Source organism: Ambystoma mexicanum, chromosome 4p (genome assembly GCF_040938575.1).
Source record: "Ambystoma mexicanum isolate Mex_15411 chromosome 4p, UKY_AmexF1_1, whole genome shotgun sequence".
Taxonomy (NCBI): Eukaryota; Metazoa; Chordata; class Amphibia; order Caudata; family Ambystomatidae; genus Ambystoma; species Ambystoma mexicanum.
Window position 1 is genome coordinate 116,450,393 of NC_090927.1, and position 26,762 is coordinate 116,477,154.

The 26,762-nt window shown below is 44.5% G+C and overlaps 1 protein-coding gene across 1 annotated transcript in view; it reads left to right on the plus strand.

The window, feature by feature from the left end:
• Window positions 1-5,946: 5,946 nt before the first annotated feature.
• PREB (prolactin regulatory element binding) overlaps window positions 5,947-26,762 on the plus strand; it is a 207,874-nt gene continuing 187,058 nt past the window's right edge. The window contains exons 1-2 of the mRNA XM_069605510.1: window positions 5,947-6,915; window positions 9,524-9,725. Coding sequence (XP_069461611.1) covers window positions 6,781-6,915; window positions 9,524-9,725 — 337 coding nt within the window. The 5' untranslated portion in view covers window positions 5,947-6,780. The remainder of the gene's footprint in view (window positions 6,916-9,523; window positions 9,726-26,762) is intronic.

Consider the following 26,762-nt stretch of genomic DNA (forward strand, 5'->3'; position numbering starts at 1 on the left):
TTTTGAAACTGTTCTCTTGTGTCCATGTCATACTTGTGATACCATGCCTACCTTACACACCCCTGTGTGCTATTGTTCTCACTTGCCCTGTCTTGTCGGGATGCATGTCATTGTTTGGCAATTCTTCTTCCTCAGAATCGTTGACGTAGATAGTGGTCTTTAAGATCAAGTCTGTGTTACCACTGTACAAACGGAAAAGTCACTTTACCAGGGAGCTCAGATGTATGTTATAAACCCCACAGCCTTCCCCCCAGAACACTGAATCTTCTTCGAAAACCTGGTCCTCCAGGGTGTACTGCAGTACTGCAGTGGGAAATGTTCGGCGTTCACCTATTGACACCAGGTGTCCAAGTTCTACGTGGTTAGCACTTCATAGTTCCAGAGTTGAATTAGGGCAATGTCACTGAGCTTTTCTGATACGGTCATCTGTACTGTTGTGGCCTCTGTCAACCCCCAATTTTGTTTGCCTGGGTCAGTGGGCGGGTGGGCCTTCGCTACCTCCTTTTTTTATGCCCACGGTGGAGATCGTTGGGGGGTGCAGATGATTTATTGCTGCTGCCGCCTTACTTGCTGTGCCGGGAAGGCGGTGTATGTATCCGCACAGCGGATGTCTGGCAATGAGTCTGGATGTGCCCCACTCCTGCGCAGCGGCGTGCTCCTGTCAGGTGCCGGATTGGGACAGCGAAAATAGCGGGCGTTGGATTGTCCCCGCCGAATCCCCTGCTAGAGCGGCGAGCAGCCGCGCCCTGCCTCTGCGATGAACGTCAGATGGCTGTGTGTCACAGACAACAGCAGAGTGCTCTGTAGAGCATGAGTCAGCTGGCTCACGTGCCCGGATCAGCTGGGGCATAGTTCAATGCAGGATGTCGGGATCAGCGGAAGGACTTCACAGGATGCCAAAATCTGCGGGGCGGAGTACCTCTTTTTCCTTTTAATGTCAGGATGCCGGGATTGGCGAAACCCTCAAAGGAGGGTGGGATCGGCGGAGGAAGGGGGTGGAGTACCCCATTTCGTATTCCAGGATGTCTGGATCGGCGGAGGAGCGGCGTACCCTTTTTAGTATTCAAGGATGCCGAGATCGGTGGAGGGGTGGAGTACCCCTTTTTATATTCCAGGACTCCTGGATCGGCAGAGGGGCGGAGTACCCCTTTCTTATGCTTTAGGACGACAGGATCGGCGGAAATTCTTTCAGGATGCCCTTGGAGTCATGTGTTCACATGTGGGCACGTTTCGACTCATCGCCACTTGTTGTGGCCCCTTCTGGCTGGGCCACACGTTATGCATTGGACGGCTCGGCCTAGGACCATAAACAAAGACGGATTTGTGTGAGGTTACAACCTTCCTTTATTTTGCTCTATGATGCGTTTAACCCTTATGGTGGTATAGACTGCACCAAGACACTTATGGTTAAACATAGGTCTACTAGGTTTGTAGGTTCACATGGACAGCAGGTGGGTACATCAAGTAAACACATATGTTTCAGGTAGATTAAGTTGTTATGTAAGGAGACATCCACAGGTCCCTCACTCACTCCGGCTCCAGATCCCAACTGACACTAGATCGAATCTCCAGGAGTCTTGCAACATAACATGCCATATTTAGATTAGCCCAACACATACACACAAAGGATTAGGAAAGCCAGGTGTAAAACACAACACATCTCCCCCCTTATATGACAAGCAACAAACAGAGGAAAGAACAGAGGGAAAAACACCACTAACCCAAAACAACAACCATCCTTCCAAAAACCCTACTGCCAAGCCAAAACGCTCCGAGCTAAGAGCTCTCTCCCCTCTGAACTTTAAACTGGCTAACGCATAGCACACCCCCACCAAGACATACAGCAATTCTATAGCTGGCCAACTACAGAACTCAACACCAGTAAACCAGCCTCCCATACGGCGACAATCCAAAACCAACCAACAACACACTCACACACAATCCTCCTCCACCCACCATCGACTAAATGTGCGAGAGCACCATTCAGGGTTCCTAACCCCACTAGCGGCTTATAGCCAGAACACCACATCCCCGCACCAACGGGAATCTAATTCCCCTACACACTTTGGCACCAACGAATGCTGGGAATCTCCATCCCCCCACAATACTTGGCACCACTAATGTCGGGAATCTCCATCCCCCACCATTATTTGGCACCACTAATGCTGGGAATCCCCATTCCCCACCATTATTTGGCACCACTAATGCTGGGAATCTCCATCCCCCACCATTACTTGGCACCACTAATGCTGGGAATCTCCATCCCCCACCATTACTTGGCACCACTAACGCCGGGAATCTCCCCATCATTTGGCACCACTAATGCTGGGAAACTCCATCACCCCCAATATTTGGCACCACAAATGCCGGGCATCTTCCTCCCCTACAATATGCACCAACCATTTCCATTCCACACATCTCAACACCACCACTAGGCAATTTGTGCATTAAACATTTGATAAACAAGAGTTAAACATCATCGAGTACAATATGTTAAGCTAACAAAGTCCTTTCTGATGGTTTTTCTCTGGAAAAGAAATTCATTAGTTAATACAAATAGTGCAAAACAACACGTTCTCAACAAGTCACCCCGCCATGCCAGAACACTCCAAACACCACCACTTTGGCACCACGAATGCCGGGAATCTCCATCCCCCACAGTTACCACCAACCACTCCACTCACAGTAATCACATACCCCCTTTGAGACAAATTGAGGATCAATATTTGGTAAACAAAAGTTATGCACTTCGATTGAGTCCAATATGTATGAGCTGCAAAGTCCTCAATAGAGATATTACCCGTGGAAAAAAAACTCATTAACCATAGTGCAAACAAACAAAAGTTTTGCAAAACAACATTTCAGAGAAGCCGCAGCACAACACACACTACTTGTGTCCTCAGACAGCACGCTTAACCATTTAAAATTTCATGTGGTCTCGGAACCCTCCCAGCGCCTCATAGTTTGACTCAAAAGTCATCTTCTCCCCAGATGACTGGCGAAACGGTGCCCTCGACGGCACCTTCTCGACTCTTAGTTGGCTCACGAAATTTTCCCAGCACATTGTCCAGCCAGTCAAAAGTAGAGGAAGGATCCGGATGACCCAAAGCCAAAACACAACCAGATGCAGAAGTACTCTGATCACTTCCCCTTAATACCTCCTGCTCACACGAAGATGCAGATCTCTCATTTTTAAACTTGGGAGCAGTACTTGGAGGACTCACAACCGGCACACATGAAGATGCAGTACTTTTGTTTTTCGTCACAGTTACAGACTTGGAAACAACACAAGCCTTCGGCACCATAGTACCTGATGACGAAACACTCTGATCATCCAGAGACCCTTGGTGCGCCTTATCATCACCCCACACATCTGTCGTGTCAGCGCCCGAAACGCAAACCGCAGTGACAGAGCTCGGCCCAAACGCCCTAAAGCTCTCTTCCGCCGAAGTATGCCTTCCAGCACGATCATTTGTCACACAGGCTGCCCTCAGAGCCAGTGAGTAACGCGCATGCTCCTGACAGCTCACTGCACTTCCATTGAGCCAATGGGCATCCTCGTGACAGCTAGCCACCTCCTTCCAACACCCTGACATCATCACAACACTGCAGAACTCGTACAGTCGGGAAGGGAGGCCTTTAACTTCGGCCAACTGTGGCCCTCTGGGGTCCGGTGGATGTCTCCACGGTGCTGCGTTGCACTCTGTTTCCTAACGCAACGCCTAGAAAGCTGCGTTTGCGTTGGTCTCAGCTTCGTTACTCAACGCCCTGACAGCTGCGCCTCCCGTTACCTGTGCTCCTCACCTCTCACTCTTTAATCCGCCGCTGCACAGCAATCCTGTTGTCTTTGTGACGGGGAACAGCTCCGGAGCAGCAATACTTTAACCTTGAGGCCCTGGCCACTTCAGATCCTCGTCGCCAGTGATGCGTTTAACCCTTATGGTGGTATAGACTGCACCGAGACACTTATGGTTAAACGTAGGTTTACTTGGATTGTAGGTTCACATGGACAGCAGGTGGGTACATCAAGTAAACACACATGTTACAGGGAGATTAAGTTGTTATGTAAGGAGACATCCACCGGTCCCTCAGTCACTCCGGCTCCAGATCCCAACTGACACTAGATGGAATCTCCAGTAGTCTTGCAACATAACATTCCATATTCAGATTAGCACAACACATACACACAAAGGATTAGGAAAGCCAGGTGTAAAACACAACACGCTACATCATAATGCTGCTTCCTGGACTCTAGTAGCCCCTCCTCTTCCTCCCTTCTCCCTGTGCTGGTCCCTTCTGTCTGATCCTTAAAGTCGTTCAGCCCTTAAGGTTGTTCTCTGCCATACCACCTACAACACTCCCCTGACAATTAGACAAGGCACTCATTCGCTCACCTGATAACCATAGTTTGCTGCTAGGGACCTAGCCACTCCCTACCGACCTTAGTGCTGGCAAAAAATGAACACATGCATTTTAGAAATCCTTTCTTCGCCTCTTTCATCACTGACTATGATCTTCTGAAATGCGTTCAACCCCACAGCGTGAGGCCATGCCAATGACAGTAGACTCTATATAAGTGACATATAACATAACATAACATAACATAAGGAGGCAGGGCTGCAAATGTAAGTACTGGGACGAGGATGAGGGCCATGGAGGTAATACCCTACAATCATATTCAAATCCTGTAACATCCACAAATGTCTAGCTTTCTGCCCTCATTAATTTTGCAGAAATATGTAAATGGTTGTTTGCTCTTGTCATAATAACAGGAAGCTACAATGTACTGTTTTACCTATGTATTCTTTGACACAACCCCTACATCCCTTGTAATTTGAAGTATTCTGTTCTTTGGTTATGTTACAGACATGCCAACATACCGACTCACCTGGACGGGAGATTTAATCAGAGAAATCGGGAGTCGCACATTTTCCCATAGGGATGCATTGGGGCTACAAGTATTTTAGGCAGAAGAACGTGAAAAATAGCTATATTTTTTCATGAAAATTCAGGAGTCTCCCGCCTAAATCGGGAGGGTTGCCATGTATGATGTTATGCGGTTATGTTAAATGTATTTATACCACGCACCGTCACCAACAGAATTGGTCCCCAGGCGCTCTGGCCCATCTGTAAACGAGAAGGTGGGATGGGTTAGTAAGGTGAAGAGGGAGTAGGATAGTAAGAGGAGTGGTCTACTGTTGGCAGCTTCAACTCGGTAGACACTGGGTGCTGAGCTTTGGTGCGAGTATTGGATCAGTGTCAGTCTGCATGTGCTTTTGTTGCGGCTTATGTGTTGTTGCGGTGTGATGAAGTTTGTGCAGCTTGTTGTGCTAGAGATGTTTGTGTGAATTTTTTGAGTCAGATAAGTATGCAGACATTTTGAGCTTATATTGGTTAGTGGGTTATATGAAATTTAACATGCTAACATTCACAGTTCTGTCTAAGTGTAGCACTTGATGACCTACATAATTCCATCTAAGTGTGGCACCCGCTAACCTTCATAATATTATCTAGCTATGGCGCAGGGTAATGTTCTCAATTCTAAGTGTGGCATATTCTAACATTATGAACTTCTCATTCCACCTTTATTGCCTCTGCAATACTGTATTACTTTAATTCATTCGCGTTTGCATTTGTCATTCAGACTGAACTAAAAAAAAAATGTGTGTATAACAAAATACAATTGATTTCTAGTTGGGAGACGGCTACTGGCAGTTTTGTATTTCCACTCCAAGATGGTCGCGGCGTCGGAGCGCACTCGCGGCACTGGCAGCGCTTTCGCTCGTCCTAAGGCTTCGCATTGCCACTAACAGACATGGCGCTGCCGAGTGTGAGCGGGGTAATGGATCACGTGCTCCAAAGGCAGGAAGTGGGGGAGGGGCGGGTTCTCGGCCTCGCTGACGTGTTACCGCAGGATACTCTGGCTGACACGCAGCTGTTGCGCATGCGCGCTGCTGCCGGCTCAGTGTCCGGGTTTGTTTGGGGCTGTCAGATCTGGACTGGGAACAGCGCTGGTGCCTGGCGGCTTTGGTGCGCTCTGCTCTTGCCAGGGCAGCGGGACTTGGGGAACACAGAGGACCTGGGGATAGGAAAAGGAGATAAAGCTGGGAGGTGGACAGGAGGTCTCTCAAGGTTCCAAGCCCTGCACTGATTATACAAGGAGGGCTGCGAAGTCAATAGCAGAAAGTCGCTGTGTTTGTACCCGGGTGACTCTGTCCTTATTTTGGTCTCAGTGTGTGCCTGCTCTGGAGAATGTGTTGGCCTGTGCTGAAATGCCTGGTATTGTAATGGTGTGCACCATGGGGCTAGATTGCATTTGGAGTAGACTGTGCTGGGGGAGTGATACTATATGTACTGGGGGTAGATTGCATTGGGTGTAGACAGTGCTTGGGGAGTGATACTTTAGGTACTGGCGCTAGATTGCATTGGGTGTAGACTTTGCTTTGGGAGTGATACTTTATGTACTGGATTGTCTGAGGTTCCTTTACTTGAGTGATAGACTGGCACAGACCATTCACAAGTACCGAAAGGGAGAATACAGGACTGACTGCACCTGTACTTCTGTGTGGCTGCTGAAATAGGGCGACTGGTGCATTTGTACACTTGAACTAGGTGTAGTTGGTTGGGTGAGCATCCTGGGGCTGTTAGTATGTTTGAGACTCTGAATTGATCAACCTGGCAGCAACCCCTTAAACTCCTCATATTTAGGCACATTCACCTTTTTGTGAAATTAGCCAGGTTTGGGGTTTTGTTACTGGAAGTAGTGAGCAGGAAATTAGGATGGGCCGCCGCAGCCACCCAGTGCTTTACCAGGCTCCTTTTCCCCTATATGCTGTTCGCGTGGACCCTGAGAGTGGACTGGTCATTACAAGTGGCGGAGGAGGGGCTGCCCGCACCGGCGTAAAAAATGGAGTGGTAAGCATATTCTTACATCTGACCATTGTGTTAGGGAGGCCTTTTGTGATTTATTTTTTTAGAGCACAAGTCGAATTGAGAGTAGTCGAGCACAACATCTACATGGTTAAAAAGAGCTGGACGATTGATAGGTAAACTATGGTTCATAGCACTGTACAAGCAATAGTTTTAAATCCCAACATAACACTTACAATTGCATCACTTGTCGGAGAAAGGAAATCATATTTAAATTTGAGAGGCTTAAGGGTATGTGCATGTAAGATGGGGTTCTGGGAATTCCATATCTTGGCTGTACCATAGCAGAGAATCCTCAAAAGCTGTGGTCGTGGATCCTGTAAGTACAGTTGGGAGAGTAGCTCGAGATTGGAATACGATTTCTACAAATGCTTTGAGTTGGCTACCTTCAGCCATGATGGTAGTCTTAGGAGCATTCTAGGTTTTCCATATTTTCCTGTCTTTGGAGAAACATATAATTGGCCACCCACTGGTTTACACTGCAAGCTATGCTTTTGACCTTTCCGTCGCTTGGAAATGGCCAATGCATTCGCACAGTGAAGTCTTTTCAGCCTGTATTGGGTAGGTTCCTCAATATATAGCCTTCATTGATTTGCTAGCTGTAGAGATCCTGCTTTTTGCATACTAGAGCCTGGCTTACTTTAATATCAACTTCTACCAGGAGCTGCTCTTGGCTCCCTGTGCCAACTGGTGTCCTAAGAACACACATACCTCTGTGTCATCAATTTTGTTTGGGATTTTCTTTTTTAAAAGTTTGTGTAAAACCCATAGACACATTTAAAGTATAATGGGTCATATGTGATGGGCTAACACCTTAACTTACATTTTCTATGGAAAGTAATCATTTGCAACACACAATGTACCAGCTCCTCGTTCCCCAGAGGGGACTCCTGCACATTGGGTAATGGCCTGATACTGAGAGCTGCTTTTAGCTTCTGCTTATCAAATAACTAGTTCGATTCCTGCTGTTAGATCTACCAAAAGTGCGTGCTTGGTGCATTAAGGTCGCCGATTTAGAAGTAGACCAGTACATGCTGGGTGTCACTTGGAATTTGAGGATTGAGATGGTGGTACATACATTGGTCAAGTGCTTTTAAAAGATTGGACACCATTTCCCTTTCATCATGGTCGTTGCTTGTTTCAGCCAGCTGTCATGCGGACCATTCTGTGCATAGGATGGAATTCCAGTGTTAAACTCTATATTCAATGGGCTAGTTGCTTGTGCTTTCGGTGACCTTGGCAGTCCCCAGGTAGCATTGAGGAGCAAGTTTGTAACATTAAAACCATGTTCCTGCTCTATCCCATCTCTTATCCCCCACTATCTCTTAACAGCTGAGATAAAGCGCAGAATTCCGAGGAGGATTTAGTTTTACTTTTGAATTTAAGACTATATGAGTCATGGTGTGGTGTGCACTCCGCGTGCAGAGATCTGCAGTTAAGGAGTGTGGGTGGGTTGATGTAAGGGTGCCAGAATGAGAAAGTGGCACAATAATTCCAAATAATAAACTGTGTAAGGAGTAAGTCTCATAGGGGGTCGTATGAATTGGTCTTCATCTGAAGAAATATTCAGCTATTTGAACATGTTTGCAATATTTGGAGTCATGTTGCAGCTCGTGGTCAGGGCAATAGCCACCGTTGGTATTGGTTTTATGTTGTTAAAATTAGGTGGGCATGTTTTCATCCTAGTAGTGAACATACTACCGGAGTGTAATCCTCTATGCATTGGTAAATAATAAATAGAGGGGCCTTTTAGGTGCATTTGTAATGCTCAATCTATGGTTTCGATGTAAAGTTACTTGGGAATTGGGATGGGCTTAAGCCATTACTCATTTGGAATTTGAGTGGAACCGTTTAATCTTGACCTTTAACTTCTCTAGCACTCTTGGCCATGGAAGACACTTTTCTAAACAGATAATCTATTTGCATAATACCGTATTAATTTTGTACTTTTCTAGAACCCCACTTCCTTAGTAATGTAAGCTATGCATGATTGTGTGTTACCTTAGCCTCACCCCAGAAGGACTGTTTAAATCACTCTTTATGACCCTTATGGTGCACATATTGCAGACACACAGATGATTCTGCAAGTTCTTTTTAGTGAATATGAAACTAGATAATGCAACACAATTGATGGATGTCTTGCCTTGAGCGATGCCTGTAAAAGGATCCCATCTTGAAATAACTCAAATCAAATAATGAATAGTATTTTTAACATTATTAATGCTATACCTTTTACCTGTGAATGAATTATCGCCACTTGCATAAGAGAACATCACTTATGACTCTGTTATGGATATCTTGGCCCTTCTGTTGCCTCATACGTTACTGGTCTGCAAAACAGCTTAATGGGCACTTGTGTTGTGGGCTTGTCGAATGTTTTTAAGGTGTGATGTAGTTTGCGTGTGTGGGTAGATTTTTGACTATTCTGCATCCATGCCATGCAATAGACTTCCCTTAACATGCTTGGGCCCAACTGCTTTGAAAACCTGTGTTTAAAATTGGAGGAGAGATACTTGGAACCTGACAAAGTGGAGGCAGACGGAATTGGAGGGGTTGTCCCCTGTGTGATGGTGTCTTCTTCTCTACCCTGAAGCATTTCCTGCGCTTGGAGAACATCCATGACAAGCTCAGCGCCTCCTTGCTTCATTCTCATGATACAGAAACTCGGGCCCCCATGAATATCTCGCTGGCTGGAGACGTCATGGCAGTAGGACAGGATGCCAGCTGCCACCTCCTCAAGTTCAAGATACAGAAACCCGAGGAGAAGAAAATTGAAAATGGGCCCAAAAAGGCTGGTGAGTCATGATACTTTTTTGCTATGGAGCTGTTGGTATGGGAAGCCATTAGCCATTTCGAGAGACTGTTGACATCATTCTCTTTTTTTCGTTGCTATAAAGTGCATTAAACGTTTTCTTGGTTTGGGTGACTTTTGGAACGTTGGTGACAAATCATTTGTCCTTGTTGGTGTGTGTTTGGTGTAATGACTCTCCTAGCTGCTTAAGCTATCTGCGTGAGATAGTGCTAGATTTTTAACATTATTTTTAAATGCTTCCCCAACTATACTCTTGACAAAATCTAGTATCGCGAAACCCGACGCGTCTCTTAACTGATCGGATGATGCTCTTGTTTAGAATTCTTTTTTCACCAACCCCTTAGGGTTCGGTGAACCGCTGTTCTGCTTCATTGTTTTGAATTCAGAATTCATCTGGATTTCATTTGGTAAAATGTGAAGTTAGGCTTTCGATCTCTACGGCCTCAGAACCTGTGTTATATGCTCAACACTGGAAAGCCTTTGCCCTGTGACTCATGGATGGAAATTAGTGATTACTGCTAAAGCTGCAGTAACAAATGCGTCTTGTTTCATATTTTCACAGCAAACAAATGTCATTATGGACATCTGAAACTTAAACTCTTATATTTATAAAGAAAAGTCCACAAACTGCAATGTTTACTTGTGCTACTTTGCCAAAAGCTGCGTCCTGATTTGTGTTTGTATTGTATGGTGGAAAGTTGACAGTTCTGAAAAACGTGCAACGTTTTGTTTGGAAGAAAATCAATGTGTGCAGCCATATCCTCTTGTAAAAGTTTTACTCAATTTTCTCCTGCTACAAAATAAGGGGACAGCCTTACAAACAACCCTCAAGTGCCTTTAGGAGCCCTCTGCAAGAATTGCATATTGATCTTTTGCATAGTGGCTTTCAAGTAATAGCAGTTCGATGGAGAAGCAGAGTAACTAGAACTGCCCCCAAAAGGAAATGGTAACAACCAGTTCTAGCAGAATTCTTCTCGGGTTGATCTAACTTTTCTTTATTAGTATTGGAAGCTTGCAGCCCTACCTTGTGGCAAATGTTATCTCATTATTACCGCTGCTGTACAACGGAGAGAGGGCTACTGGAGGAGATGATGGTAAAAACCACTTAGTAGTGGACTTGGAGAATTTGGCCCCATGGTGGACATGGAGATTGACATCAAGAGCAAATATCTTTCTTGCATGGTGTGGGAAATAACCTTCAGGAGACAGGCAGGTGTTGATAATTATATTTATTAGGTTCTTTAATAAAACAAAATATAATGTCCTCTGGTTCACTTCACCAGTGTTTGATCCCTTCAGAATATGGTGAGGCAGTCCTCAAGCTTATTCTATATCGTTGTGTCTGGATAGGCCCACCACTCTGTTCTTCGTTCCTCCTCTTCTTCCCTTCCCTGAAAAATGAGAGAACCTCGTCAGTTTCTTCTGGTGGGCTTTTATGGGCTACCTTAGCATTAAGCCCCCACCAATCGCCATCAGCCCTGACCAGCCGACATCCTATTGGCTGCTGCCGTGTTGACCCTCCTCCCATAAAGGCTGCCGTGCCTGCATGATCCCATCCAGTTCGCGTGGAACTGCTGAGGCGATCACGTGACCCAAAACATGGTCGCGTTGGGTATGGGTGGGCCCTGGCTCCAGGCGTCTTCCAGCCGCGATCCGCGCCACGCTGAAGGGCTGGTCGCCCCCCTCCTTGTCATGGAGGGTCTCCCCTCCCGTCCCTGGGTCTGGGATCTCCAACGGCCGAGTGCGGCAGCGACATGCCGCGTCCCCGAGCAACGGCCCGCCCTCCGGCAGGTAAGTGCAACAGTGACACGGCGCGTCTCTGAGCATCGGCTCGGGCTTCCCCGCTGCCGGCGCAGGCGACCGCCGCGAGAGTAGCGGCCGGTCTGCTGCCTCGGCTCTTGGTGCCCCCAATCCCAGGTGCACCCATCACCCCCTGCGGGTGCCGATGCGCATCCCCACACATGGGTTTTTCATACCGCATTCGTTAGCATAGGGCAGGGTGGCTGTTATGGGAGTTAGGACTTCCTCAGCAAGTGAAGAGTATGAGATGATGATTCGGGTTCTGTCCGCAAAGTGGTGCTTAGCAAATCGGGGTTGCTCGATAGGTGCCTGGGCCTAGTTATTAGAAATTAAGGTGGAGTCCTCAGTAATGAAGGAGCTCGTGGTCATCATAGAAGGTTCTGGTGGAACTATGCAAGTGATTGAGAAGGGTGATGTTTACTCCGCCAGGTGTTGGAAGGGGGAGCTGCGTTTATCATGACTGGCATTGGTCTAGAGCATAGGGTCTTGATGAACATTAGTTCTACTTTGCTTCCTTTTCTAGAAATGCACAGGGAGTTGTCCTGTACATGATGTACTGTTAATGTGGAAGACTGTTTATGGCTTAGTCTAGGCATTGAAGGCCGGAGGGTGTGGGGAGTGGAAATGGCACATGATGACATTTTTTTTTTTAAAAAACACATTTTATTGTTTTGGCATTTATAACATTTACAAACAACAAAACATCAAAATCAAACTTAGGCCGGAGCGACCTTTAACATGTTATCACTCACACTTGTAAAATTGGGTCTTGAAGGCTCTTCCACCATTCACAGAAAATATTTTTCAGGTTCGCCTACACTGCGCAATCTATGTCAATCACACAAACGGCTGCAATGTTCACTGCATATCTTCCCATCTTTGCCAGCATTTTTTGGGCAGCCTCTAGCTGTGTATACCCTGCGTTCCATCATAATGCACATATTCACGTCCGCAATCCATTCTTCATATTGTGGGTTTGTTGCAGAGCCCCACAGCTTCGCAAAGTTCCTTTTGATTAATGCTGTGGTTGTTGACAAAAACAGTTTTTCATATCAGGATAAGTCCTCCCCCCACCCCCTCCATCCCAAACAGCAACAGTTTGGGTCTCTGCGAATCTCTTTCCCAAGTACTCGTGTGAGTTTGTCGCAGCATTGTTGCCAGTACTGGATTCTAACATCCCCACAATATGTGAAAGAAGGTGCCCTCCTCCCTTTTACAACGTAGACAGAGCGGGTCTGTAGTTTTCACCCATCTATAAAGTGCCACCCTGGGGTAATATATCCTGCGCAGGATTTTGAGCTGTATGAGTCGGAGTCTAGCAGAGATTGCTATCTCTCGGGGGTACATGAGAGTAGTCACCCAGTCTTCTGATTGTATGGTTCCGACATCTCTGTACAATTTCGATTTCAGGCTCAATAATTCAGTGGTGGCAAGGAGCTTATGACACTATACATTGTGGGTGTAGTTTTGGTGTCAATTTTTGCCTGGACTATATTCCTCTCGAGGGGTGCTTTCCGGCATATCTGCAAAATCTGGGAGGGGGGGATCTTATTGTGTGTCGCAGTTGTGTATAGTGATAGTGCTCAGTGAGTGGGAGGCAAAAGTGGGATACTAGAGATTCGAAGGGTACCGTCAGCATTTATATCCCCAACTGTGGTGATTCCCAGGTTCACCCAACTGTGCCATCTCGAGAGTTTGCTCACCGCAAGAAGGTTTCTGTTTCCCCACAATGGTTGTAGTGGAGTGATTTTCGCATCCCAACCTGTTTGTTTGCTGCTTTCCAAACCCATGAGATATGCGACAGCATGGTCTGGAGGGTTCCAGGGCTTGTTGTTATATAAGGGTGCTCGAGTTGGGTTCTACCTTGCCCCTCAGCATTTGTGGCTGATGTATTTCCATGCAGCATATCATTAACCACAGCCATTGTACTAGCCCAGTAACAGGACTGTAGGCGTGGGAGATCGATTTCCCCCCCCCCCTCCAATATGGAACGTTGAAGGGTACTCCATGCAATACAAGGGTGTACACCGCACCACAGCAGTTTCTTGAGTACGTAGTCGATTTTTATTTATTTATTTTTAAATTCTTCCAGTGGGATATGTAGCGGAGCATTTTGTAATATGTATAGGAAGCGGGGAAGGGCCATCATCTTGAAGAGCGCAGCTCTACCTAACCGGGTTAACGGAGGGGAGATCCAGTGTCGGACATCTTCTGTGAATCTTGCCGCAATCGGGTGGAGGTTTTTATCCACATATTCCCCCAGATCATTTGTGATTTGTACACCAAGGTACCAGAATTGAGTCTTTACAATTCGGTACGGACAGTTATCAGGGGCCATGAAGTTCAGTTTATCTATCGGGAATAGTATCAATTTGGACCAGTTCACTCTTAGACCACTAAATGCTCCATAGCTGTTGAGTAATCTCGTTATTACAGAACAGGAGTTGTGAGGGTCTCTCAGATAGATAAGCAGATCATTCACATATAGAGAAACTTTATCCTCCCAATCGTCCGCCCAGTGGAAACCAGTCCACAATGTTGATTTTTGTAACAGTACCGCCAGGGGCTCAATGGCCAATGCAAAAATCATTGCAGATAGGGGGCACCCTTGTCTAGTACCCTTTCCCTGTTTGAAGGGTCTTGAGGGCCATCCATTGACTCGCATTTCTGCCTCTAGGGACTCATATAGTAGCTGGACCCAGCTCATGTATTGGGGCCCGAAACCCATGCGATGCATTATTTCCCATATAGCCTCCCAATGTACAGCATCAAAAGCTTTTTCAAAGTCTATTGCGAGCAACGCTAGGGGGCTTTGTAGGGTGGAGTCTCTTTCTAGTGCTGAGTGCAGTCTATGTATGTTCATTCGGGTAGACCTCTGCGGCATGAATCCGCATTGATCGGGGTGGATTAGTGAGGTTATTGTCTTGTTGCAATCTATTGGCGAGTACTTTCGCCAAGATTTTGGTCTCGCTATTGATAAGGGAGATGGGTCTGTAAGAGCTGCAGCGGTCCAGTGGTTTGTCCGCCTTTGGAATTACTACTATCGTGGCTTTCCGGAGATGCGCAGGCAGAGAGCCTTGGGTTTTGGAATGTGAAAACATTTGTAACAGATGTGGGGCAATTATATTTGTTCCCAATTTACGCCATACTTCTATCGGAAAGACATTCGGACTGGGTGTTTTCCCGGCTTGGAGTTGAGACATGGCTGTTGCTAACTCTTCTTCCGTGATAGCCTTTTATAAAAGAGTCTGTTCTGCATTAAGTGTGGGAAGAGTAATTTCGTTCAGTATGGAGGTGTTGATTGGTGTTGTGGGAGATTTATTTAGTACGACATAGTAAGAAGTGACTCCTTCAGCTATGCCTCGATCAGTCACCAGTGGTTTCGGACTCTGTTCTGATCGCTCGAACTTGGCGACTACCTTCGTCTCCCTTTTCTAGCCATGCCAGCATTTTACCCGCTTTGTCACCCGTTTCATATATCCTGTCCCACATCATTCTTTGGGCCTGTTTAGCACAGTTTAGTGCTATATTTCGAAGGTGTTTTTGAGCTAGTGTCAGCAAGCAGTGGGTGTCTGGCTGGTCAAGTGGTTCGTTTCTGCCTGTGTAACCTGTTGTTTGGCCTTAAGCAGTTCCTGTTGGTGTTTTTTTTCTTATGTGCAGCGGTCCAAGAGATGATCTCACCGCGTAGTACCGGTTTAAAGGCCACCCATAGTACACTCGGATCATCTACTGAACCGGTGTTTAGTTCAAAGTACGTTGTCGTGGCTAATTGTATTTGTTCGAGGAGCTCTGGGAATCCCAAATAATAGTTGTTCAAACGTCATGTGGGAGGGGGGCGTGGCCTAGTTGTGTGTAGTTCAATCAGTAAGGGGGGAGTGATCTGATATGCCTTGGGGTAGTAGAGTCGCAGTGGAAGCCCCGTGCATATCTGGTGTTGGGAGAAAGAAATAGTCCAGGCGTGACAGTGAAGCGTGTGCTCCAGAGTGAAATGAATATTCCCTCACGTCTGGATGCAGGTCTCTCCACACATTGCGCAATTCCAACGCTGCAGCAAATGTGGCGAGTCTGGTACGGGTAGCGGGGTTTCTCCCCCTTAAATGTGTGCAGTCTGTTTCTACATCCATATCTTCATTGAAGTCCCCACCAATGATAATAAGGTCAGATTCATCGTTGGTAAATATGGTCGTGATGTCAGCTGTGAGCACAGGTAATAGTGCCTGTGGCGCGTAAACCGCCATTATTGCAATGGTCTGGTTCCACAGCGATCCTGTGATATATGTAAATCTGCCACTGGTGTATTGTGTGACTTTTGTGAGAGCAAAAGGTAATTTATGTGTGTACTAGTATAAGGACGCCACGGGAGCCCATAGTGAAACCAGCTTTTGAACAGATTACATGTGGTACCTGCAAGATGTGTCTCGGTCAAAAAGACTATATCCGGCGTGATCCTGTTTAGAAACTGCATGACCAGTCGCCTCTTGATCCCTCCACCCAGTCCATTGACATTCCAGGTCAGAAACTTGAGGGTTCTCACCTCATTAATAGTAGGGGCCATTTGATGTAGCGTTCGGGGCTGTAAGTGTTTTCTCGCGCATTGCACGTGGATACAGTGGTATTCGCTTTATGGTGTGCAGGACTCTTAAGGATGTGCAGGTGTGTTCCTCCGTACCCAATTAATCACCAACATACATACAATTAACCAACCCATCCCCCTCCCTATACGCCACCCAACTAGAAGTATCTGTCGCCTGAATATCTCATAACAACTAAAGCCGGCCATAGTAGCCAACAAATAAACAAACATTGTATGGGCGACCCGCTTTCACAGCGGCCGCCATAATGTTTCGATCTCTGGTGAGCATGTTCTGTTGCACATTCCGTGTCTGGTGAATATTGCCCACGATCATCCCATCTCTTCATCTTGGGGGGGACCACCACTGGTTGCTGAGGCGGCGGTGGACCTTGTTCTTGTCGGGCTTGAGGGTTCCTCTGTTATTTCTCAGAGTTCTCCAGTCTCCTTTGATGTGCTCCTCTGCCCATTTCCATTCTTCCTTTGGATCATTAAAGTGGACGGTTGTTCCTTTTGTAATATATTTTGAGCTGGGCCGGGCAGAGGAGGCCATATTTAACATTGAGGACCTGCAGTTGTTTCTTTAGTTGGTGGAAAGATTGCCTAGCTGTCTGAACCTCCCTTGTGTAGTCGGGGAAGAAGGCAATTTTTGTGCCATTGTAAGTCAGCGTGCCCTTGCCTCTTGCTCATTGGAGTAGTGCGTCATAATCCCTATAGTGAAGTTTCGCGATCACAGTTCGGGGGGGTGTGCGCGGCATGATGAACATTTTTGTTGTTTATGTCCAATGGCGGTGTAAAAATGGTTGGGGGGGATATATTTTTGGTCTGTGGCAGGCGACGCGCCTGCATATTGGTGGGATATTGGAGAGGTTGTATTACGAGTGTGGCAGTTAGGTGTGGGGTCAATGGCGATCTTTGTGAGCATGAACGTTGGGAAAGTAAATGACTCTTATAGCGTTTGTAGTGGGAGAAAGCAGGAAGGGAAAGCAAGAACATTTGGGGTACGGGTTGGCCTCTGTGTGCAAGGCCTCGCGGCGTTGCTGCATTTCCAAACGTTTCCTTATCATGAGGCGGGAAAGTGAGGCCCAGCATACTGGCAGACAGTAGGCTGTATAGGTAAATTTGACCACATTAAAGAAAGATGTGCCCCTCTCCACAATGAATATACACTGGTGCATTTATAGAGTTTGCTCTGTTTTTAGCTCTAGTATATTGTAGCTGTCTGGGTCCTTGATAAATACAGTGATAAAATAAGGATGTTAGGATATGCTAGACTATTTTCTTGGTACTGATTGACAGTTACTCTTGCGTAGCACTCTTGCTTTTGGGTGGAAGAAAGTATGCCTACGTTCTGATGGTTTAAAAGTTGTTTTGGTGGAAATGCCAAGTAATTAAACAAATAGTCAAGAAATATAGGGTTGACCACATGTTCAGCATACTTGACCGTGGTCCCTTCGAAGCGCAGTAAAAGCAAGCCCCAATAGAGGTTTTACAGAGTGGGTGGGAGTTCATATAATTTGTGCATCAAACGGTTTGTTACATGTTTTTGCCATTACAATATTTCTACTGCAGTTTTTTTCAAATATAAATTACAAATAAAATGAAGTGCGCACATTTCATATACAAATTTAGAGCCACCTTCACCTATACTTGTGTATACAACAAAGCTAATGACATTACACAGCCACTATCGTGGCTGTGTAGTTCTGGTTAAGTTGCTGTTTCCATAGGAAGAGAACTTTTTGGGCGACCTATGACTCTGCTCCCTCTGGACGAATCCTCTCCAAACTTTGCAAAAAAGGTATATGGGCCACTCCGAATTTCTGTGCAAAGTTTGGTGATGTTTGGTCTAGGGGGGGAAAATGTATAGGTGGGGGTCCCCAAACGTCATTTTTTTCCCATAGACTAAATAGGGGAAAAACTTTGCGCAAGGCTACAGGGGAAACCACTGGACGGATTTTCACCAAATTTGCGGCAGGTACAGGGGATTGGTCCAGAAAGTGTGCTTTTGTAAATTTCGTGATCTTACGTGCAGTACTTTTCTTTGAACGACCTAAAAATATGTCTAAAAAAAATTAGCGATATCTATGTCCGCTCCGCGGTCACACTTCCCTGTTCGCTCGACGGACAAGACACCGATTGGCTAAGAGGCAGGCGTCATGACTGCGGACACGCAACGTCTCCGCCGATTGGCTGCAGCGAGACGTGTTCTGCGTCAGATTGTTTGGATGCGCCCGACATCTTGGATCCGCCGACAGCGGAGCGACAACCAGCGGCAACATGCTATTTCGAAAACTCTTTTGCTGTGTCATAGTGCTTTGGAAAAGGTTCAGACAGTAAGACATGGGTGAGAAATGTATTTGTTCTGGCAGTAGGTCTTCCTGATGTATATTGTATGGGCATCTTGTCCGGGATGTTTGCAGCCACAGAAAAAAAGGGGTCTAATGAGGGGTCTAATGAGGGAAGCATTTCAGTCTGTGCAGCGCACAGGGAACTTGACAGTGTTGTAAGGACACGCGTGGTGTTAGCGAACAATGAAATTGAGCACATGCCTTCTTTGTATTATTTTTTGCTATGGGTATGCTATACATTAGTGTGTCGCCATGGGTGTGACATGCTGCGGTGGTTGTGGCCAGGCCTACCGTCTTGCATTGCTTATCGATTACCTGGTTGTGGGGAGTGTGTACAGTTATAAGCACTGCAGGTCCAAGGCACTTCACACCCATACATTGCAATATCTATGGACCTACAGTTGGGAGTCTAGCTTCTGGCCAGAAGCACTGTAGCACACAGTATGAGCTGGGTGAAGAAATGCATTTGGTCTGGCGGTAGGTCTTCATGATGTATTTCCTATGGGTACCTTGTTCGGAATGTTTGTACGCACAGATAATGAGGAGTCTAATAAGGGTTGCATTTCAGTCCGTGCAGTGCACAGGGAACTTGTAACTGTTGTAAGGACACGCGTGGTGTTAGCGAACATTGAAATTGACCACATGCCGTATTTGCATGACTTTTTCCTATGGGTACGCTATTCATTAGTACGCCGCCACGGGTGTAACATGCTACGGTGGGTGTGGCCAGGGCCTAGAGTCTTGGATGCATGGCCGTTGGCCGAAGGCCATACTTCCAAGACTGTAGGCCCTGGCTACAACCACCGCAGCCTGTCACACCCATGGATAAACCTGTACTATTGTGTATCAATTGGCTGGTTGTGGGTAGTGTGTACAGTCTTGGGTGCATGGCCAAAGGCCATTCACCCAAGAACAAAGTTATTAGCACTGCAGGTCCAAGCCACTGCACACCCATCACGTGTAATATCTAGGGACATACAGGCAGGAGTGAAGCCTCTGGCCAGAAGCACTGAAGGATACCACCCATATACATAAACCCCAACTACCGCACGTCACTGAGGTGGTTGTAGATAGGCGTGAGATTAGACATGTCAGTTTTGTAGTCACCTGTGAGTGGGATTAACACCTGCGTATCATCCGCATAATTGGTGTGTGAAATGCCCAGGGAATCCTAAGCAAAAGCACTCCGTCCCTACCACCCCTTGCCCAGCAGCACTCGCGAGGAGCTCACGTAAACTCACTGCGGAAAATCTAGCACAATACCTAATGGTTCCCATGTTTCAGACGCCCTCCTCCAACAATCCAGACATTCTCGCTAGCACCTTATCACCAATGCTATAGAAACCATTGCTCCCCTGGCCCCCAAGAAAGCCAAGAAAATCAAGCACTCCAACACCTGGTTCTCCAATGAGCTGCTCAAACAACGCTCAGAAAAACGATCCGTCCTCTCTACCTGGAAAGCTAACCCCTCAGAATCTAACAGGGAGGCTTTGAAAACCATTTCCAAGTCATATAAAAATAATGTCATCAAAGCTAAGGCCCTCTCATTTAACTCGAGGATTAATGACGCCAAATCCAACTCCAAAGAAATATTCTCTATCTTTAGAGGATTGGAAAAACCCTCCACCCTCCACCCCCTACGCTCATCAAGGATGCAAACTGGTGCAACAGCATTCAATCAGCAATGCTAGACAAGCTCAGCACCCTTCAATCCAAAATCATTGGCCACCAAAAAGTGCTTGAAAAGCTAATAGCTAGCCAGCACAGCAAATCGCCCACCCCTCCTGCACTGAATCCCCCTGCCCCCTTCAAATTCAGAGACCTCACGGAATCGGAGGCCATTACCCTGCTTAAATCCATTAAACCCTCCAACTGCAAAGGTTATGCCTGTCCAGCTCAACTCATCAAAGACTGTGCTCCCACATTGGCTCCCTTTCTCACTGCCTTTATCAACACTTTCTTCAGGACAGGTCTTGTTCCCAAAGATCTCAAAGAAGCCTGGGTACGCCCACTAATAAAAAAGCCTTCACTCGATCCCACCATCCCCGGGAACTTTAGGCCTATCACCACGGTCCCATTCCTGCAAAAAATTCTTAACAAAGCTGCATACATGCATGTACAAAAATACCTGGAAGAGAACCAATTCCTAGGCCTACGGCAATCGGGTTTTTGCCCATGACATGGCACTGAATCAGCCCTCCTCGATTTAAAGAACCAAATGGATGTCATGAGAGATGTAGGCAAACATGCACTCCCTGCTCCTTGACTTATCAGCTGCATTCGACCTGGTCGACCACAACGCCCTGTGCCGTCACCTTGCATCTGCAGCTAACTTCTCCCCTAAAGCATGCGACTGGATCACTTCCTTTCTCCAAGACAGTGCTATGAAAGTTTTCTCTGAATCAGCCTCTGCCACCCCCAGCCTCCTCAAATGTGGAGTTCCACAAGGATCCTGCATAGCGCCAACGCTCTATAACCTTTTCACTAGGCCACTGCTTAGCATCCTGGATTACTGCTTGTGATTTTTGCGATAGTACACCAACTCTAATACTTTTTAAGATGTTGGCATAAGTGAGATCTGCAGATTGCTGCAAGTTTTCTGTTAATTATCTGTATTGGCAATGTTGCCAATGGTTGACATTTCCTATGCTGCCAACAGTTTTATGGCACAGTTTGTGTCCTAAGGTTGTAAAAATAGGTTCCCCTTTCACTGGTGTCAATTGCAGAAAATCTCCGAAAACGCTAATGTGTTTCCCTGCAAAGAGTTCTTCGTAGTTACTTTTAAGTACTTCTTGCAATCTGAGGTGAATCAAAGCCAACATTAGGTTGGAGGCCATGCTCACTTCATCTATTAGTAGCATCTTCCTTTGTTTTAATACTCTGCGTAGTTCCATTGCAGCTTCTGCAGAAAGTTTGTAATAGTCTAATTTATTTTGATGCTCTACTGGAAGGAGTAGTAATCGGTGTAAAGTGACACCGCCTATGTTGTAGGCAGCTAAACCTGTGGGGGCCGTTACAACAGTGGACAGTATGTTGTTTGTCAATTGTTGAAGGAACTTGCTGATGATTTTGATTAGGAATGTTTTTCCTGATCCAGCTTCACCACTGACATAGAGCAGTATAGGTTTGTAATTTTGGCAGCTAGATTCTTTATTTTCGTGTTGTACACCATGCACAATTTGTTTTGTTACGTCCTCAAAAATGGTACGATGATCTTTAAGTTTTGCTTGTTGTACACTTAAGTCTTCTGTATCTTCTTGATACTGATATATGGTGTTTTCTACTTCTGCCATAGCTACTTCTGCCTCATTGGCTATTAGTGGTTGTCTTGTCCTAGTGGTTCTTGACTTCCTGTTACAGAAGGTTGACTACTGTCGGAAGAGTCCTTATCTAGTTGGGCCTGAAGTTCTCCTTCCTGTTGGTGCTCATTGTGTAACATTGTTTTGTACTGCGTAAAGTTCAAATCGGTGATAGCTCTTTCATTTGCTTTGAATGCATCTTCATAGCAGTCATAGTTATCTAGTATGTTTTCCTCTTTTCTCCATGGTTTAAAAAGTTGTAGCAGAGACATGTAATATAGTTCTTTCTGTTGAGGAGTTTTTAATGACAATTTTACATGATTAATTAAGCTTCGTTTGGTAAGTTTCACTAATCTGCCTTCACAATCGGTTACTCTATATCTACGTTTGCTTTCATCGGGTTTTATATTTTTGTATGCAAAGTTTTGAGCTATGTGGTATAGACATATGCTTTCCAAACTGCTACTCCTGGATAGTATGTGTCCAGTAAATTGTTTTTTAGAATGTGTTGGCTGTTGGGATTATTTCTGGCAATTGTTTCTATATCCTCATATGATTTCAGTACTCTTTCTAGATTTAGCAGGACCAAGACTTAGCCATACTATATTGTCTGATTTTCCATACAAAGAAGTACCGGTTAAACGATCTGCTGCTTCATAGGCGCCACGTTTTCTGAGAGAGCATTTTTATGCCTAGGCTGTACAATTTCTGTGATAGTGTTTTGTCTGATGCTAGGTCATCCCAGAGGTCTTGAAGCTCTTTTTACTGCTTTTGTTAAGTAGGCTGTAACATATCGTGCAACAGAAGTAGAATTGTCTGCAATGTACTGCACATCTATGTTTGCATTCCATAAGAGGGCAATGATTGCATTGTAATCAATGATATATTTTGATTCTTCTGTTCCTTTTATGTAATACTTGTTCTTAGGTGATTTACCTTTAACACTATGTCGAACTGAAGACATGACGTTGTTCACTTCACCTGTTTCTGTAACTGGTCTAGGGAAACCAAAGCAGCATTTGGTGTAGTATTTACCTTTTTGTTTTTGTATTTGCGATGACAATATTTGCCACATTTGTGTCTTTGAAATTGTAAAATCTGCCTATGCAGCTCACTGTGTCTGTTGTGAAGGGATTTCACAAGTGACATATTTTTGGATGAACTGCAAAACAGTGGCGTCACCAAATTTAGGTGCACCTTTTGATCCATAAAGGCATGTGAATATGTGGTGCGCCTCTCGCTTGAAATTCTTTTCTCCAAAAGAAGTGTTCCACTTTTCCAAGGGGAGGAACAGTTTTATTACAAATAAAGTGTAGCATAGCAATGAAACGATGATGGAAATATTGTGACACATTAACTGGATCTAGAGAGCAAAGTTCTCCAGGTGTTAATATATCTATGTTGTTTTTGTTCCCGTTTGCGGTCCAAGGTTTCTGATCATACAAGGAATGTCTCCGTGCCGTCGGAACCAGTATTCTTTTGTACCACGCATGTTTGCAAACAAATTTGTTATACTTGATTGTAAAACCTCATCTTTTTCCTGTACTTTTTGTATTAACTGCGTAGCTGACATATTTTGACAGTGAGTTCAAGATTTCAAAATGTGTGCAACTCCGTAACATAGCGTTGCTAATTCACTTTCATAGAGTAGGGGGAATATGTATTCCACATTTTGTCTAAATCTGGGATCTTGCGAATACATTCGTAATGAGCGGTATTCTGATGCCCCAATCTGAGTGGGTCTATCATTGTATCTTCCACCTTTGCCAGTAGGAAATGGCAGTGGAAATGGCAGTGGAAAAGCATGTGCTTCTATACTTTTTTCCCATATACTCATTGGTGAACCTTTTGGTTTGTCGCATTTGGGAAGTTTCTAGTGCATCATCTATGCTTTCTTTGGAATGCAATGGATGAATTGTGTACTGGTCCAAAACGGTGGATACTGCATCAGGATCCAGAAGTTTGAATTGTCCAGTTTCTGATGGCTCTTGAATTATTTCAGTTGTTTCCCTTAATCTTTCTTCAATATTTATTTCCTTGTAGTGCTCGTTATTATCTTTTAGATATTGCAATGCTTCTCAAACTTTATGTAAGTCCACCAGTTGTTGCCAATTTTCTTTGTCTTTAGTTGGTGCACCATTTACCAAGGCTATTAAAGAATGCTTTATTGAACTTTGCACTCCTAGAGTGTGTACATTTTCGGTTAGATCTAATGGCAAATAAACTACTTTGCCACAAATTTCTTTCACCAATTCAGTGGGAGGTAATTTGGCTGTTTTTGAATGAAGGCGTATAATTGCTTGAAATGGGTGAACTGTTTGAATTATGATGATCTCATACAAATTGAGTTGTTGCAGGAATTTTGGTAATGGGAACAATTCCAAATTATTTGTAATAGCACATAAAGGAGTGTGGTTGTTGTCTAATTTTATAGTACAGTAACTAACATATTAGGCGTTCAGTTACTTCATTTTTGTTTTCTGCTAAAAGGTAGAGCGCTAATTCAAACCATTTGGAATCTTCATTGTCTTCTATCTTGTATGCTATCTCTATTTTTTGTGTTCTTTTTGTAAAACATTCTGCGGCAACACACACACATGTGCAGAATTGTTGCTACTCTGTTCTAAAACTATTGCATTTTGTAAGTGGCTTTCGCTTCCAAAATACTTTCTCTGGATATGGTCAATTTCTTCTTGTAGGTATTTGGGTGTACCATGCAGAAGAGTGTTATCTAAATTGCCTAATTCTGAAGCTGGACTTTTTGCATAGTATATTTTATACTCGATTTCTTACATTTGAATGATGTATTGATATCCTTTTGATATCATGGAAGGTGCTTTTGCAAATAGGTCCAGAAGTGCAGGCTAATGAATGTCTTTGTAGTCCTGTGTATTTGCTCACTGGACAGATATCCATATTTTGCAGCACTTTTATTTTAATTTTGTCTTTACCTTTCACATACTGATTGAGGAACTGACGTAAAGATTTGAAACATTTGTTTTGAATGGCACACATTGATGTGCACGGCCATTTGTATACTGGACGGTCTGGTTCTGTCGAATCGAGAGGTAATTCTGAGTTTTCAGGGGATAATTTTCTAAGCAGCGTTTCTTGTTCCATGATGGTACTATTGATTTTTTTCATACCCTCGTCCACTGCTCTGGATGGCAATTGTGTTTGTTTGATTTTTGTTTGTATGCTTCTTCATTAAAATATGGTTCTGTGGTTGTTGTGTGACTCCATTCACCTTCAAAAATATTTAAGAAATTATTTTTGTTCACATTCCGTTTATTGATGAGTTTGTTTTGTGTAGTTTGGTACTTAGTTTTGTTAGTGGTTTCATCCTATTTAACACTAATATAAACCACTTCCTTTTGAGAAGGATTGCACTGCCCACGAGAGCTTGTAGGATTAATTTTCCACTGTAGGTTTTAAGGGTTGAGGATGATTTCTGACCTCTTCTTATTAGATTCTGAAGAACTCTGTGACGATTTGCTAAAATACCCTTTTTACTATGGGTTCTTTGTTACTATATCAGGTTTATTAGGAGCATTGCTAGCTGTACTGGTAGATGATTGTTTGCCAATATTTTTGTGTTTTGTGACACATTTTGATGGAGGAGGTAAAGTTTCGGTAGTTGAAGCTTCCTTTCTTTTGCTCACGACTGTATTAGCTGGTTTGTTCCAACGTTCTCTACAAACTCTACTACAGATGGATGCTTAGATTGGACACTTTTCTTTTTATTTGCTCTACTTCTGCGTTCCTTTCTACAGACTTGCTTTTTGGTAGGCATTCTTTGGTGTTTGTTGAAAAAAGAAGGCATGCTTTGGTCTGTTGTACAATGTATGTGTGTTGTGTGCATGAGTTTTATGGGGAAGCTGTTTGTCGTGGTGTGTGAATGTGCATTGGACTCTTACAATGATTTGGGAAGGCTATTTTTCAGTTTATATAGTACTACAATGTGCTTCTGATGTCAGTACAAAGTGGCTTAGTGGTGACGATAAGCATTAATAGTAAACGAAATGGCATCAAATTGAAACAGCTATTTCTTTTCTAGTACTAACATTCTAATGATTCTGTATGTTATTTGAGTTCCAATCACACAGGATTTGTGAGCCATTCTGCCTGTTATTCTTTGTTTAACAAATGGGGATTTGTGAGTAGAATGGTGCAGAAATCAATGTCTGCTTTGGTGCCCAAAGTAAACAAATAACCCACACAGCCTCTTTGAAGAATAGTTAGAATTTAAAAGTTGGTACTGTACTTACTTTTATTTGCAAAACGACCAGGTTCTTCAGATATGTTGTTTGCAGTGTAGATGCTGTTGCTTTCCAGGAGAGTAGTCTTCACTGCGATTGAGAAAAAAAAAATTAGTCACTTTGTGTGTTTAAAGCAGTGATGATACTGTACACGTTAATTGTGCATCATTTGTCAGAGTATTCTCCTTTCGTATTGCAACACAGTGCATGTGTGCATTTCACTTCACTATTTGCTGCCTTTGTATGTTTTTTGCAGTGTGTTACTCGCAAGTCCTTCAGAAATGAGAACAATTTCAAGGTTATAAAAATGCCTTGTTTTTTTAAAGCTATATTATCTATAGGAGAGAGGTTTGAAAGTGATAGGGCACTATAGTGGATGGGCGGGGGAGAAATGTTCTACTTTCAAATTATAAGTACGATGCCGAAAAATCGGGAGACCGTCAGAGGGAGATGTCGCCACAACAATGGGGAGCGCTTATTTTTCGCATACGATCGCATTGCAAGTACCATTACTGTAGGCCGTACATAGTACACAACTCAGACATTTTGTTATGTAAAATCGAGTTTCACGCTAAATAGGCATGCCTGTAACATATGTATAGGTTATGTGGGAGACAGTAAGAAGTAGTGCGATTTGCAATGAAGAATCGGACATCTTGCACTTAAAAGGGGAAGTGTTGGTATGTATTGCCTATGCAGATTAAGCGGCATTAATTTGTTAAAATGAAATCATAAGGGTTG